Consider the following 16370-nt stretch of genomic DNA (forward strand, 5'->3'; position numbering starts at 1 on the left):
GCGTGTGTACGCGGCATTATTCTCAACAATACTCCCTTCCATCTACAGTACTTTTCCACCTACTCATTTTGATAATATTTTGAACAACTGAGATTCACTTCAAATCTGCTGTGTCTATTTATGTGAATCCAACCTAACCGCTATATACAGTATATGGTGTTACCTCTACCATATTTAAAGTGACATTCCCCAATTTTTGATGATTGGAAAACACTTGAGAGTTCCTGGCAGTGCATAGGCATTTGTAACTACTAAATACACAACTTGTGTCTGCTTTGACTCATCCGACCCCAGTGATTCACAGGTTAAGTGCCGGTCCCTTTACCCCCCCCCCGGCGGTGTTTGGAGGCTAATATGCAGTGATGCTTTTTACCTTTAACCTTGGTTATTCACTCAATGCCTAATTTCCTCTATAAAGAAAGTATTAAATAAAAAAGTGAGGTTATTAATACCTAATATCCTAATATATCTGCAGTTCTTAAGACAATGGTGATATTGTTACAGAACATGCTGTTTGAAGAGCCACCACATGCAAATAATTTAGTTTTCATATTTGGTTTATGCAAAAAGTTTTTTGTTATTTTTTATTAATCTTCATGAACAAATATGTAAATTATTACAGATTAAGGGAACAGAAAATATTAAAAATAGCTTGAAGCATTTGGATGCAGCTTAAAAGGAGAACAAATGCAAATGAAATGCAACTAGAAACAAGCTGCATTTACCCATTAACACAGGCCCTTACTAAGGCAGATAGAGAAGAAGGGGTCTGTTGTGTGCCAATCTGCTCCATATTACAGTATCTGCTGTGAATCTGGAGAACAAGTGGAAAATTTGGTATGTGGCATAAGCGGGTACTATATTCTTTTGAGGTATGCTCTGTGTGGTTGTATCACTGTGGTGGTTATTATATGTCCTAATGGTAGGTTACTTAATGAAATGTTAGGGGGTTTTCATGAGAGGTTAATTGATGCATTGTGGGGGTGTTCTGACCAGCCCTCCCTGTAAAATGTTCTCTCTCTCTCTCTCTCTCTCTCTCTCTCTCTCTCTCTCTCTCTCTCTCTCTCTCTCAAAGGGAGTACACCCCTGCCATTTTTGTAAATACTTTATTATATCTTTTTATGTGACAACACTGAAGAAATGACACTTTGCTACAATGTAAAGTAGTGAGTGTACAGCTTGTATAACAGTGTAAATTTGCTGTCCCCTCAAGATAACTCAACACGCAGCCATTAATGTCTAAACTGCTTGCAACAAAAGTGAGTACACCCCTAAGTGAAAATGTCCTAATTGGTCCCAAAATGTCAATATATTGTGTGGACACCATTATTTTCCAGCACTGCCTTAACCCTCTTGGGCATGGAGTTCACCAGAGCATCACAGGTTGCCACTGGAGTCCTCTTCCACTCCTCCATCATGGAGCTGGTGCATGTTAGAGACGTTGCGCTCCTCCTTCTTCCATTTGAGGATGCCCCACAGATGCTCAACAGGGTTTAGGTCTGGAGACATGATTGGCCAGTCCATCACCTTTACCCTCAGCTTCTTTAGCAAGGCAGTGGTCATCTTGGAGGTGTGTTTGGGGGCCTTATCATGTAGGAATACTGCCCTGCGACCCAGTTTCTGAAGGGAGGGGATCATGCTCTGCTTCTGCTACATGCTGGCATTCATGGTTTCCTCAATGAACTGTAGCTCCCCAGTACTGGTAGTACTCATGCAGCCCCAGACCATGACACTCCCACCACCATGCTTGACTGTAGGCAAGACACACTTGTCTTTGTACTCCTCACCTGGTTGCTGCCATACACGCTTGGCACCATCTGAACCAAATAGGTTTATCTTGGTCTCATCAGACCACAGGACGTGGTTCCAGTAATCCATATCTTTAGTCTGCTTGTCCTCAGCAAACTGTTTGTGGGCTTTCTTGTGCATCATCTTTAGAAGAGGCTTTCTTCTGGGACAACAGCCATGCAGACTAATTTGATGCAGTGTGCGGCTTATGGTCTGAGCACTGACAGGCTGACCCCCCCACCCCTTCAACCTCTGCAGCAATGCTGGCAGCACTCATACGTCTATTCACTTCCAGTGATAAGTATGAAAGAATGAGAGCGATAACACCAAATTTAACACACCTGCTCCCCATTCATACCTGAGACCTTGTAACACTAACAAATCAAATGACACCAGGGAGGGAAAATTGCTAAATTGGGACAATTAGGACATTTTCACTTAGAGGTGTACTCACTTTTGTTGCCAGTGGTTTAGACATTAATGGCTGTGTGTTGAGTTATTTTGAGGGGACAGCAAATTTACACTGTTATACAAGCTGTACACACACTACTTTACATTGTAGCAAAGTGTCGTTTCGTCAGTGTTGTTACATGAAAAGATATAATAAAATATTTATGAAAATATGAGGGGTGTACAGTGTATATACAGTATATCCAAATTATAGGTAGCTCAGAAAACCATTCATACATATAATACTCAGCACATATTCTTGAGTAAGCCAGTAAGGTGGTTCTTCTCACAAACTTATATCCGGCACAACCTCAAATTCTAGGCAGAGTACATATAGCACAGTATAATAGCGCTTTATTATTATTATACAGGATTTATATAGCGCCAAGAGTTTGCGCAGCGCTTTACAATGTTAGGGCAGACAGGACAGTTACAATACAGTTCAGTGCAGGAGGAATCTCTCTGTAGTGCCCAGCAGTAAGTCTACATCATGCATGATGATGTCCTCTAACCTCATCGTATGCATTTTGCCATTCCAACATCTTCAACCTTTTGTCAGTGTGTGTTGGAAGAGACATGGAGTAGATAGGGACAGATAACAGAGTGTTGGAAGGGAGCTGTAGCTGCTGCTGTTAAGAACTGCTATAATTACAGTCACTCAGTGTGCATTAGAGAGATCTGGAGCTAATAGGAGTAGACCACAGAGTGCTTGGAGGAAGAGATAGTGGCTGCTAAACTACCACTATAAAGGACAGATACTGAAAATTGTTATATTTACAGGCAGTTATATGCACAAACATTGTGTGTTGGAGACTTGGATAGGGAGATATCACACAGTATATGCAAGGAGAGACAGATGTTGCAATTCTATACGGTTCTGATAAAAAGTAAAAAGTACTATACCCAGCTCTATATAGTACTACCACATTACAGTAGATTGAAGTGTGGTGGGCTACACAGTGTGTACCCATGTGTCCACTGTGCATTGAAGTGCAGGTTACATATTGTTATGTACCCCCTCCTGCATTCACAGTGCGTAGACCCAACAGTCCTTTCTAGGACCATCTTTTTTGTTTTTTTGTCTGCAACAATTTGATTTGCTGTTTAACTGCTGGGTCTATCCTTGCAGTTTTTGTTGGTGTTTTATTGTTTTTTTACATTTTCATATTTCTTTTTCTACTTTCAGTTTAGGTTAAATCCTCAAAAAAAGGATTGGGGTTTAATGTTTTTGAGTTGAGGTTTATTGTTTTAAGGTTGGGGTTTAGTATTTTAGGTTTTTTTTGAGGGAGGTATAACTTTGCTAGGGTAATTTTTTTCAGGGCTAGCATTGTTAACTTCTGACACAAGCAGGCTTCCATTTGTTTGCAGCAAATCACAGGATTTCTGTACACTACAGTTTAGTGCACCAAACCGCCAAATTGTCCAGTGTGCCAAAGTGACAAATTATCAACCCCCCTATTGTAACTACTAATAAAATTAGGCAATCCTCTATACATGCAGTCAATGAGGTACAAACATCCGACTTACATACGACTCATATTTACAAATGGAGGGAGCAACAGGAAGTGAGAGGAAATCTACCCCTAGGAAGGGAAACTCGCTCCTGTAAGGGTTATCATGGGTAAAAGGGGTCTCCGCTGAAGCTTTATCACCGATCCTTGTTTCCACGACAACCCAAAATTTTCATAATTCCAAATGTCACAGGGACAGAAAGTGAGGTGAAATCTTCTAAACAGGGGCACAGGTGGAAAACAATTGTTACAGGGGTGTAAACCTTCCCTAAAGATACATAAAACTTGTAGTGCTATCAAAACCGTTGGGTCCTATGATGTGGTGTGGCAAACTTGAATCTGTAGATTGTGGCTCAGAACCCAGTGCAACTGTTTGAACATTAAGGAGACTGTAGCATAGGTAAGAGAAACTGATGAGCAGCGCTCAATGGGTTAAATCCAAACAGTGTGGTATGGACAGCGAATTTAAACCATAAAATCAATGATTTATTAAAGAATAAAATTGGACAAAGTCATAAAACACAGTAATAGTGATACTAAAAATCCAACAATACTACTAGAAGCTCACAGGCTGGAGGGGTTAACTTCATCCAGAGGACCCGCTGGTGGAGCATGGAGGGGCACCAGGAACCATGCTGGGGCGGATGGAAACCCTATGTGTGGTGTGATGATGGCTGCTGGCTGACAGCCAATTCTAGGCTGTGCCCATGCATTGATGTTGCCACGATTGGCGGTGAGACATGAAGCCAACCTGGAGGGGAATAATGGTATGCGGTGTCCACCGGGCAGAGCCTGCCGTTGGAAGGAAAGCCGACCGAAACCGGGAGAGCCGAGCTGAGCCGGGGACAGAGTTGTCAGGTGTGTCTGGGTGACGTCAGCACCAGCCGGAGATGTGGAAAGGAAGGGGGAGCCTGTGAGCCAGCGTGGAATGCAAGCTGTCCCTTACCGTGACTACCCGTCCTACCATCCACCCAAAAGCACCTGTGGTAGTGGTATCCTTGGATTTTTAATATCACTATTACTGTCTTTTATGACTTTGTCCAATTTTATTTTTAATAAATCATTGATTTTATGGTTTAAACTCACTGTCCATACCACACTGTTTGGATTTAACCCTTTGAGTGCTGCTCATCAGTTTCTCTTAACCCCTTCTCTGCTACACAAAAGACTTAGTTACACTTAAAAACAGAGTTACACTTTAAAAATTTACCTGTTCCAACTTACATACAATTTCAACCTAAAAACAAACCCAGAGAACCTTGTTTGTAACCCAGGGACTGAAGGTATTCATTTAATGTCTAGCAGGACTAAAGGGAGGGGCTGAAGTTCTGCATGTGTAGATAATACGTTTTGTTTTGCCAGTGGCATCACTAGGTTTGGTGTCACCTGGTTGGAGGCTCAGCTATTGTATATATATATATATATATATATATATTTATTAGCTGTGACCAGCAGCACCCCCCCCACCCCCCCCACCCCCAGGTATCAGACCAGCTCAGCGGGGCAGCTCAGCTACTATATATATATATATATATATATATATAGGCACAGCTATATTTTTTATATTTTACATATATATATATATGTGTCCAGCTGCAAGCAGAGACAATATAGCAAGAATCTATTGCAAAGTATATACTTTAATAAAATAAAGCTGACGCTTATAACTTCACCCATGTTGCTAAACAGTGTCAAAACAAGTCACATAGCATAGTTTATGATCTTCGATTTAATACCACAATGTATTGTGTACAAAGTTTAACAAATTGTCAGCACAGTGTACCCACATTCCAGAGGTGAGACAGTTGTTAAAGTGAACTAAACAAACTACAGTGCCATGTTTCACAGATAACAGCCAAACATTGTGGCTGGAGAGTATGTAAGCAGTTTGATTGGGGCCTGGCCTGGCCATTTTTTTTTCAAGAAATAACAGAGCATGAGATTTCAAAGCCAGCAGCCAAAAATGCTGTACAATAACGTGTAGACTCGCTGCACATTATGCAACCATTTGTACTTGCCCACCATGTTAGAGGAAAAGATGAGACATATTTTATTGTGAAAACAAATTTTGTTTATTGTATCACAGATTATATGGATGACCAGCCTTCAAAATGATGGCACCACATCCCTAAACTTATACTGAAACCAAAAACGAACAACGGGACTTTTCATATGCTACCTGTGAATATACAAGTTATACATCAAAATATAAGTGAAAAATAGAGTATATCATTTTTTGTCACCATAAAGGAATGTTAATATAGATAAACAGGAGTACTAAATACATTTGTCAACCTCTGCTAGATGACGAGATTATAACAGTCATTTTGTTGACAAGAGATACTTATACAAAATGACCCCAGAGCTGGTCTAAATGGATATTTTCAAAATACTTTATAGATACACAGTCAAGAAATTAACAATTTTTCCTTAAGATGGCCACCAATTCAAACCCTGGGGGAGGGAATTTTCAGTCCTCAACGCATTTCACAGGTTAACTGTCCTTCCTCATGAGGAAGTTGTGGACTCATCTAAGTATAAATATTTGCATGGGGATATTCCACAGCAGAGGGAGTAAGTATCCAGACTCCACGTAATCAGAGCATAAAAGCAGCAAAGGATCTGGATCTCTGCTCTCCGCAGTACATCCACCTGCTCATTTCACAAGACTCATTTTGAACACAAAATGCCCCAGGGTTATTTCAGTTATTTATGCTTTCCTGAATGGCCGACTGTCATCAGCATTCCTTTCCTATATGGCTCACTGGAAACAGGATCTCCAGACTTCCATAGATCTGGCAGACTGGAGTAAGGCCTGGATAACACTCACCAAACAATCTTTCAACACAAATACACTTGTGGCTGCATATAAGGTCATTCTGAGGTGGTGCTGGGTCACAGCCTGGGTTGCCCATGCCTACCCTGGGTGTAATGACAGATGTTTTTGAAATTGTGGCCGAGGGGACATATTGCACACCTGGTTGTCCTGCCTGTGATTGGTGGTGTTCTGGTCTAGGGTGTTTGGCCTACTCCAGACCCTATTCCATGTGACAGTGCACAAGGATGCAAAGTTGGCTCTTCTGCATTGACCTATACCCAGCCTATATACTTACCAACAAAATGTGACCACCTATCTCTTTAGTTTTGCCTTCCGGGGGGTTAAGGCCCGTATGATCGCTCTGATGCTCAGTGAGTAGATGTCCAGTATTTTGAAAGATTCACACTCTAATTTTCTTGAGGTTTGGGAACCATGGATTTCCTGTGCAGTCCCCATTCTTCACCCAGTTCGTTCGACCTGCCTATGACTATCTCCCACGTTGCTCCCGAAATCCAAGAGGTCCTTCCTCCTTCCTCTTTTTTTCCTGACTACTTTTCCTACCTCTATTTTCTCTCTTTCTTCTGTTCCTAGTCTCCTTCTACCTATGTCTTTCGGGCATTGGTCACCCAGTGGGAAGCTAGCTCCCTACCGGGATGATGGCGACCTTGCCCTAGGGACACAGTTACCTCTCATCTATTGTTTTCAGTTGCCATCCCTATGACTCAGCATTGCCTGATAATGGCCATCATGTATATTGTTTTTGCCAGTTCTTATTATACCCATGCAATACCTGCCCCCTGCGTGGGCAATTTCTGTGCTTGACTTTGTTCTTGTCAAACCACAATAAAAATATTGCAACATAAAAACAGCAAGGGATGAAAATAACCGTGTCATACAGATGGGAAGGAGAGAAGACATAAGTCACTGCTGGGCCAGGTCACCATTAGAAAGGGCTAATCTATAATCCTCAAGCTTAGACAGATACACACTTGCTTCGTAGATAATTGTTCCCACGTTGGGCATGAATCATTGTCAGCCCCCCAGCAACTCCGCCATAAAGGTTTCTCTTCCTCCTTCTCCTTACAGCATAAATTCCAGGGTGGGAGCAGCCACAACTACCTAAAAAAGCCTTTTTTTTCAAGTTGAAATTAACTAGATTGAGGTGCTGCTGCTGTATTTAAGCCAAGCAAAATGTAAAAGTTAAAAAATAAATTAGACATGTAAAATATGGGATGCCAGAATGTGGTGTCTCCGACACTGTCCATGAGAATCATACTGTTCTGTAACACCACATACAGCTTAAAGGCATATCTCAAGTGTGTAATTGAAAGGGTAGGTGTTTTTTCCCTGACGTCCTCACATAAAAAAGAGAACCCTCTCCCTGCTGAATGTTTATTTTATTCATTTTTTTTGGTGTTGGAATATTCCCCTCATCACAGTGCCCATCTCCTCTTGCCCCTTGTTTGGCAATCCTTTGCCTATTAGGCTTTGAACCAAAATTGATTTTCAAAATCATCCCCTCCAATAGACTTCAGTAGGGATTGGATTTAGGTTCACAGTTTTAAGACTTTATCATGTGTTCAATGAACAGCTCATAAACTGAACCCAGACACATTCTCTCATCCCTAGTCTGCACCAGGAAAACAAAAACTCTTGTTCTCATTTGCCATTTGTGCACTTATCTTGTTCTGCTTCTGCATGAGCAGTACTGTCAGTACAGGTGTATTACAATGAATGCTCAACCCATATTAAGAATGTCTGAATAACTACAGCTAACTGCTAAGTAAATGCTAAAATGTAAAGTGATGACTGGATATATTTAGTGATCTCATCAACATTTTAAAACAAACTCCTGACTTTTTATTAGTCTACATTAATCTTAAACTACACATGTTAATTATAATATCAGCACATAACTAATGATGTTTTTACTTTACACCAGAATCTGAAAAGACAATCCGCAAAGTACAAATCAGATAACAACTATACCACCAAGGCTGCAGAAAGTACTGAGAACTTCAAGAAGAATCGCTATAAAGACATCCTTCCATGTGAGTAGGACATCTCTGTTACCCCAGGGATATAGTGCCAACACTATCAACATACTTGTGTGTAGTGACCGTTTCATAAAACATGGAATGATTAAAACAATAATTGCTGTATGTGTTTTACTGCAGACCTATCTTTAATATTTTGCAATGCATGCAAGGTAATCCTCTTTAATTTCCATATCTACAGTACTTTATATCACAGAAATTTATGGTGTGCTCATACTGTTGTGTTAAATGCTTGGTTTCTGCACTGCATGCATGCTTTATTCACATATACCAGTGATGGCGAAACTTGGCACCCCAGATGTTTTGGAACTACATTTCCCATGATGCTCAACTACACTGCAGAGTGCAGGAGCATCATGGGAAATGCAGTTCCAAAACATCTGGGGTGCCAAGGTTCGCCATCACTGCCATATACCCTTCCCTATATAACATATTTGTGAGCATGAATACATCATCTATCTTACTAACTTATCGTGATGGTGCTTCTATGATTCAGTACAGTGAGAGTGAAAGAAACAAATAGTCTAGAATCATTGTTATTGCTGAGCTCCAAGAAGCCATAGACCCAACTGCATCTTTTAGCTCTGTTACCACAGTTGCTATGTGACCTAATCATAATTTTTCAAACCCCAAAAAGATGCATATATTTTCCTATATTAGGTCCACTTTGCCACACAATAAAGTGTCATTAAATTCAGAGTATGAAAAACTATCATTACTGTAAAGTAGGAGGCTTTTTTTTTTGTATTTTTTTTGTATTTGCAGCTGTATTTAAACCAAATGCCTAAAAATTATCTGTTCAAAGGGTAGGGCTTTTTTTTTATCATGCGGGAATTAAAAAAACACCAGCAAAGCATTTCATGCCACTGAAATGGCCACTTCCTTAGCATAGATGTGTAGAACACCAAGTAGAAGATAAAAAAGAAATTAGGTAAAATAAAGTATAATATAAACAATATATAATATAATAAAATAAATAATAATAATCACTTTAAGATGAAAAAAAAGTTATAATTGCTTGATATTAAAATCTAAACGAATAAACACTATTATGTAAAAATTAAAAAAAAAGATTTTGTGAATAAATAGACCCAGGATGATTATTATATTTTAACTCACATATTTTTTAATTGTATCTATATGTTTAGCACATGGTTTACATGATATGTATACTAAATGATTCAATACATGATATATGGAATATACATTGTACTGTATATATATATATATATACACACAGGTGATTGAGGCAGGGGGACAAAGCTGTATGTATGGGGAATATGAGGGCAGAATAGAGAGAAACTGTGTGTTGGGGAAAAATATGAAGGGCAGAGTGAAAAGATGAGGATAAAGGGACTAATAATCATCATCAACACTTAATATCCCTAGGGGGACTTACAATAGTATATAAAATAATTATAGGTAATAAACAGTATAAGAATTGTATGGTGTTCATATATGATAATGCTGGGTAAAAATAGAAGATAAATACACAATATACAATGAACTGGATGAGCGATACACAATATAATAATAAAAACATAATAAATAATATAAACAATGAACCAGTGATAATAGACAATGTGTAAAAAAATCTATGTTTTAACAATAATACACTATAATGAACAGTAGATACACATGTATACATTGTGCAAAGTATTTATTGAAAGAAAACAACTGTTCGATATTATTATTCATATAATGTCTCTCTCTCTCTCTCAATCTATATATATCTATATATATATATATAGATATATATATATAGATATATATATATATATATCTATATATATATATATCTATATATATAGATATATATATATATAGATCTATATATATATATCTATATATATATATATATATCTATATCTATCTATCTATATATATCTATCTATATCTATCTATATATATATCTATCTATATCTATCTATATCTATATCTATATCTATATCTATATCTATAGAGATGTGTATATATATATAGAGATGTGTATATATATATCTATATAGATATATATCTATATAGATATATATCTATATAGATATATATATATCTATATATAGTTGTATTATATACTGTATAAAGAGAGAAAAAGATTGTATTTATTTAATTTTTGTGTTAGCTGATTCTGTTTTTTTTTTGGGGGGGGGGTTGTGGTCCTTCCTACAAACTGTAGGCCACATGGGCATTCCAAAAGATAGATTACATAATCCGTGTTGCTAGTTGTGAAAGATTTAAGTAAGATTCTCAAGCACTAGTAGACATTGGGGGTTATTTACGAAAGGCAAATCCACTTTGCACTACAAGTGCAAACTACAAGTGCAAGGTGCACTTGAAATTGCACTGAAAGTGCACTTGGAAGTGCAGTCGCTGTAGATCCGTGGGGGACATGCAAAGAGAATAAAAAACAGCATTTTAGCTTGCACGTGATTGGATGATAAAATCAGCAGAGCTTCCCCTCATTTCAGAGCTACCCCTCAGATTTACAGTGACTGCACTTCCAAGTGCACTTTCAGTGCAATTCCAAGTGCACTTTGCACTTGTAGATTGCACTTGTAGTTCAAAGTGGATTTGCCTTTCGTAAATAACCCCCAATGTCTACTAGTGCTATTAATAACCCCCATAATACCGTTTGTTCAATTATTTAATACATTACAGATGAGGTTACTGGCATTCTTACATTTATAACTTCCAGTCAGTCAGATTGTTGTAAAGGAGGTCTCTTTGTGGAGTTTATAACTCTTTTTCTGTTTTTAGTCTTCTGGGTGCCAAGATGTTTTTTTTAGTTTTTGCCTATCCGAATGTACATGTCAGTAGCTTTTGTATATTTTCTTTTAGATATGGCTCTTGCATGTGCTCTTTATTTTAATGTAGTGTGTATTATATCTAACAATAACATTTCAATTTTGTTTAGAATGTGTTATTTCTTCTTTAAAGTCAGGAAATATAACTTTTTCTCTGTTTTCATTCAAGGTTTTAATTTTAGATGAGAGAAGCTACACTGCTCCAGGTGAAGTAGGGTGCAGGTCCGGTTCATACCGTGATGACTGGGAGTAATAAAGGTGGATGACCGCACAACTAATAATTTAAGCTATAACTTCTTTATTTCACAAATAGAATCCAGACAAAAGCACAGTATACAGGGAACATGGTTAATGTGTTTGAAGTCACAGAAGCTTAATCATCACCATGATTAAATTACGTAAAACATGTTAACCATGTTCTCTATGTACTGTGCGTTTGTCTAGATTTTACTTGTGGGATGAAGAAGACAGAACTTTATCAGGTGTGTTGTCATCCACATTTATTCTTCCCAGTTTTGATTTTAGGGTTTTTGGATTGTGCCCCACATACATTTTTTGGCCAAATCTAGAGGCTTGTACAATAAAATCTTTTAGTGTGGATAAATTATTTCATAAACATTGAAATGGTCCATATGGTATATTTGTTTTCCAGTTTTTAGATGATTACTATTGAAATCTACATGTTTTCAAAAATATAGAGTTGCAAATCTAGAAATGTAAAAATACATGTGTTATGATTAGGAGTAAAGATAAAGTCACTTTTGATTTGATTTTTGAGGGCTAAAGTGGATATCAGTGTTTACCAGTTTTTACTCAGTGTAGTCCATTGCTAAGTTTGCTTAGCTTGGTGCAAATTTTGTGCCTATTGCTGTTCCTTTTAATTGCGCAAAGTATGTGTTTTCAAATATAAATAGGTTATGGGCAAGAATTAAATGTATTCCTTCCAGGCATAGTTATTTTTGTCTGATGGCAATAAGAAGATCTCAGTGGCATTGAGAGTGATTTGGTGTTGAGAATCTTACTAGTTGTCATGTACCTGGTTGAATGCTGAGGTCACAAGAGGGTTTCCTTTGGACTCTGGTCTGAACATGCCCTAATATTAGGATAGGTGTGCAGGGCACAATGTAGCATGGTTGCTGGAGCTCTGGATGGTTGGTAGTTGGCTGTGGGGTTGGTCCGCACAGGCGGTAACCTGAGCAGCAGATGGGAGTCTCAGGAATGTCCATGGAAGGAACTGTAGTAGGCAGATCATACAATTGTGATATGATGGTGCAGGATCCAGGGTCACAGGTAAGCAACTGGAAGAGGAAACGTAGTCAAGAGCCAAACCGAGGACAAACATGTGTAAACAGCTGAGATACAAGACAAGATCTAGAGCCTAACTGGGGTCATACATAGGTGATCAGACAGAAGGGTGGTCATTTAGCAAGCCAAGGTCACGGTCAGGGAGAAGTCCAGAGTTAAGCTGACAAGGGAGTCAGCAACGGGTAATCAAAGAGTAGAATATCAGAAATACGGGAACAAGCATCACAGATAGCCGAAGATCATCCAACTATTACCGGTCATAATTCCTTTGTTTAAATAGGGTACATGGTGCCAATTCTGAGATTGGACATGTGCGGCCGTGCGGCGGTGTGCACAGCTATTCATGCAATGTGTGTACATATATGGGCTTGCAGATGTGCATGCCCATGCCGGTTACTGGCAGGACATCTTTGCTTCTGTGTTGGTGCATGTACACCCCTGTTAGCATCATAACACTAGTTTGTAGTGGTTAGTTGTTGTAACAGATGTGCGTGATCACGTAGATATGAGGGTCATTTAGTAAGATATATTTAGGCATAGGAATTATAAATTGAGACAGAGTGGTAGTGAGAGAGCTAATATCTGATGGTTTTCTTAAGATTGTTAGGTGCTTTTTTTTCTCCGGTAGTTAGGTTTTTATGTGTCTGTTTTGGTCTGATTTTGAATGTGATTATCGTTTGAAAATCTTTCATTGTTAGTGTGTAGTAGCAGTCAACAAAGTTTTATTGGCTGGAAACTAGATTTTGTGCTTCTTTTTTAGTGAAACATCTACACAGGTGTTTATAAAATCATCTATTTCACGATGATCATCTACAGTAGTAGAAAGGATAGAGTTTTTTGTTGTTTTTAATTATTTAGAAGGATTGTAAAGTTTGTAGGTATTTCTTTTTTTTATGACAAAATATTTTTTGGGTGTGAGTTTTCCGATGAGGTTCATTCAGACAGGCAAAGACTATAAAAACACATCTTTGCATCCAGTAGACATAGTTACATAGTAGGTGAGGTTGAAAAAAGACACAAGTCCATCACGTCCAACCTATGTGTGTGATTATATGTCAGTATTGAATTGTATATCCCTGTATGTTGTGGTTGTTCAGGTGCTTATCTAATAGTTTCGTGAAACTATCAGTGCCCCCCACTGAGACCACCGCCTGTGGAAGGGAATTCCACAGCCTTGCAACTCTTACAGTAAAGAACCCGCTACGTAGTTTAAGGTTAAACCTCTTTTCTCATAATTTTAATGAGTGGCCACAAGTCTCGTTAAACTCCCTTCTGTGAAAAAGTTTTATCCCTATTGTGGGGTCACCAGTATGGTATTTGTATATTGAAATCATATCCCCTCTCAAGCGTCTCTTCTCCAGAGAGAATAAGTTCAGTGCTCGCAACCTTTCCTCATAACTAATATCCTCCAGACCCTTTATTAGCTTTGTTGCCCTTTTCTGTACTCGCTCCATTTCCAGTACATCCCTCCTGAGGACTAGTGCCCAGAACTGGACAGCATACTCTAGGTGTGGCCGGACCAGAGTCTATTCTGTTTGCTTTGTTAGCAGCAGCTTGGCATTGCAGGAAATTGCTGAGCCTATCATCTACTAGGACCCCCAGGTCCTTTTCCATCCTAGATTGCCCCCAGAGGTTCTCCCCCCAGTGTATAGATTGCATTCATATTTTTGCCACCCAAATGCATTATTTTACATTTTTCTACATTGAACCTCATTTGCCATGTAGTCGCCCACCCCATTAATTTGTTCAGATCTTTTTGCAAGGTTTCCACATCCTGCGGAGAAGTTATTGCCCTGTTTAGCTTAGTATTGTCCACAAATACAGGGATTGAACTATTTACCCCATCCTCCAGGTCGTTTATGAACAAATTAAACAGAATTGGTCCCAGCACAGAACCCTGGGGGACCCCACTACCCACCCCTGACCATTCCGAGTGCTCCCCATTTATCACCACCCTCTGAACTCGCCCTTGTAGCCAGTTTTCAATCCATGTACTCACCCTATGGTCCATGCCAACGGACCTTATTTTGTACAATAAACGTTTATGGGGAACTGTGTCAAACGCTTTTGCAAAATCCAGATACACCACGTCTACGGGCCTTCCTTTATTTAGAGTAGACTAAATACAAAAAAAGAAATAGAAACTCCACAACAAAGAGACCTTCTTTACAACATTCTGACAGAAAGTTTTAAAGATAACCATGCCAGAGACCTTACATGTATTCTCATAAATAAAAGAACAAAAGGTTTTTGTCTACTAGCACATGAGACTCTTACCAGAATAAATCTTTCATGACCTGTCATACTGTACGCGAGAAGTAAAAACAGGAACAGAATCAGCCAACACAGATGTAATACTGTATTACAAAAATTAAACATGGAACATGGAATGTTTAATCACTATACCCTGTTTCACTAGAAATTGTCACACCCATAGAACATATTAAAGCCTCACAACAGATACAGAAGATTGAAAGCATAGGAATAATACTAAATATTTATTCTAAAAAGTCTCCATCCAGATGGCCTTAACAAAGTAATTATATCTATAACATCCTATGGAAGTTGTATACATGTCTGCTATCACACTTACAAGACTAATCAGATCATACACATATTAGTATCCTGGGTACTATCAATATCCAAATCCATCTCTATATACTGTAGAAGTTCAAATTTACAAATACATGACTTCAAACGCATATGGGTAGATTTACTAAAGGCAAATAGACTGTGCACTTTCTAAGTGCAATTGCAATAATTTTTCCCCAGAGCTTAGTAAATGTGGTAATTGCTGATTTCCATCATCCAATCATGTGCAAGCAAAAATGCTATTTTTTCCCTTGCACCTGATTGAGTATTCTTTGCAAAGTGAAACTTTACCACATTTACTAAGGTCTGGAGAAAATTAGTGCAACTGCAGCTGGAAAGTGAACAGTGTATTTGCCTTACTCTTCATACTGAATAATTGTTATATCATAGATGTTTTTACACATTGGGGGTTATTTACTAAAGGCAAATCCACTTTGCACTACAAGTGCAAACTAGAAGTGCAAAGTGCACTTGAAATTGCACTGAAAGTGCACTTGGAAGTGCAGTCGCTGTAGATCTGAGGGGGACATTCAAGGAAAATAAAAAACAGCATTTTAGCTTGCACATGATTGGATGATAAAATCAGCAGAGCTTCCCCTCATTTCAGATCTACCCCTCAGATTTACAGCGACTGCACTGCCAATTGCACCTTCAGTGCAATTTCAAGTGCACTTTGCACTTGTAGTTTGCACTTGTAGTGCAAAGTAGATTTGCCTTTCATAAATAACCTCCATTGTCAATCATTAATTATGGTTCATTGTTCATATTTATCCATTATATTTCTATTATGATATTGTGTATCCCTTCTCCAGTTCATTGCTTATTGTGTAATTTTGAAATATAAAAAAAAACGTAATTTTATCAGCCTAACAGTGACTAACAATTCATCTCACAGTATACATTTTCAAATCCAGAAATAGCAATTATGAGTTTTACCATACAATGTACCAATAAGCATTAATTTTCATAACACATTTTTTGTATATATTTAGTATATTATGTATTGAATCATGTAAACCATATGCTATGAAAGCCTTAATGCTTA

General features: G+C 38.3%; 1 protein-coding gene across 1 annotated transcript in view; it reads left to right on the forward strand.

Moving 5' to 3' along the window:
* Nucleotides 1–16370, forward strand: part of PTPN22 (protein tyrosine phosphatase non-receptor type 22) — a 186326-nt gene that overhangs the window by 81391 nt on the left and 88565 nt on the right. The window contains exon 2 of the mRNA XM_073615709.1: nucleotides 8510–8618. Coding sequence (XP_073471810.1) covers nucleotides 8510–8618 — 109 coding nt within the window. The remainder of the gene's footprint in view (nucleotides 1–8509; nucleotides 8619–16370) is intronic.

Source organism: Aquarana catesbeiana, linkage group LG02 (assembly GCF_042186555.1).
Source record: "Aquarana catesbeiana isolate 2022-GZ linkage group LG02, ASM4218655v1, whole genome shotgun sequence".
Lineage (NCBI taxonomy): Eukaryota > Metazoa > Chordata > Amphibia > Anura > Ranidae > Aquarana > Aquarana catesbeiana.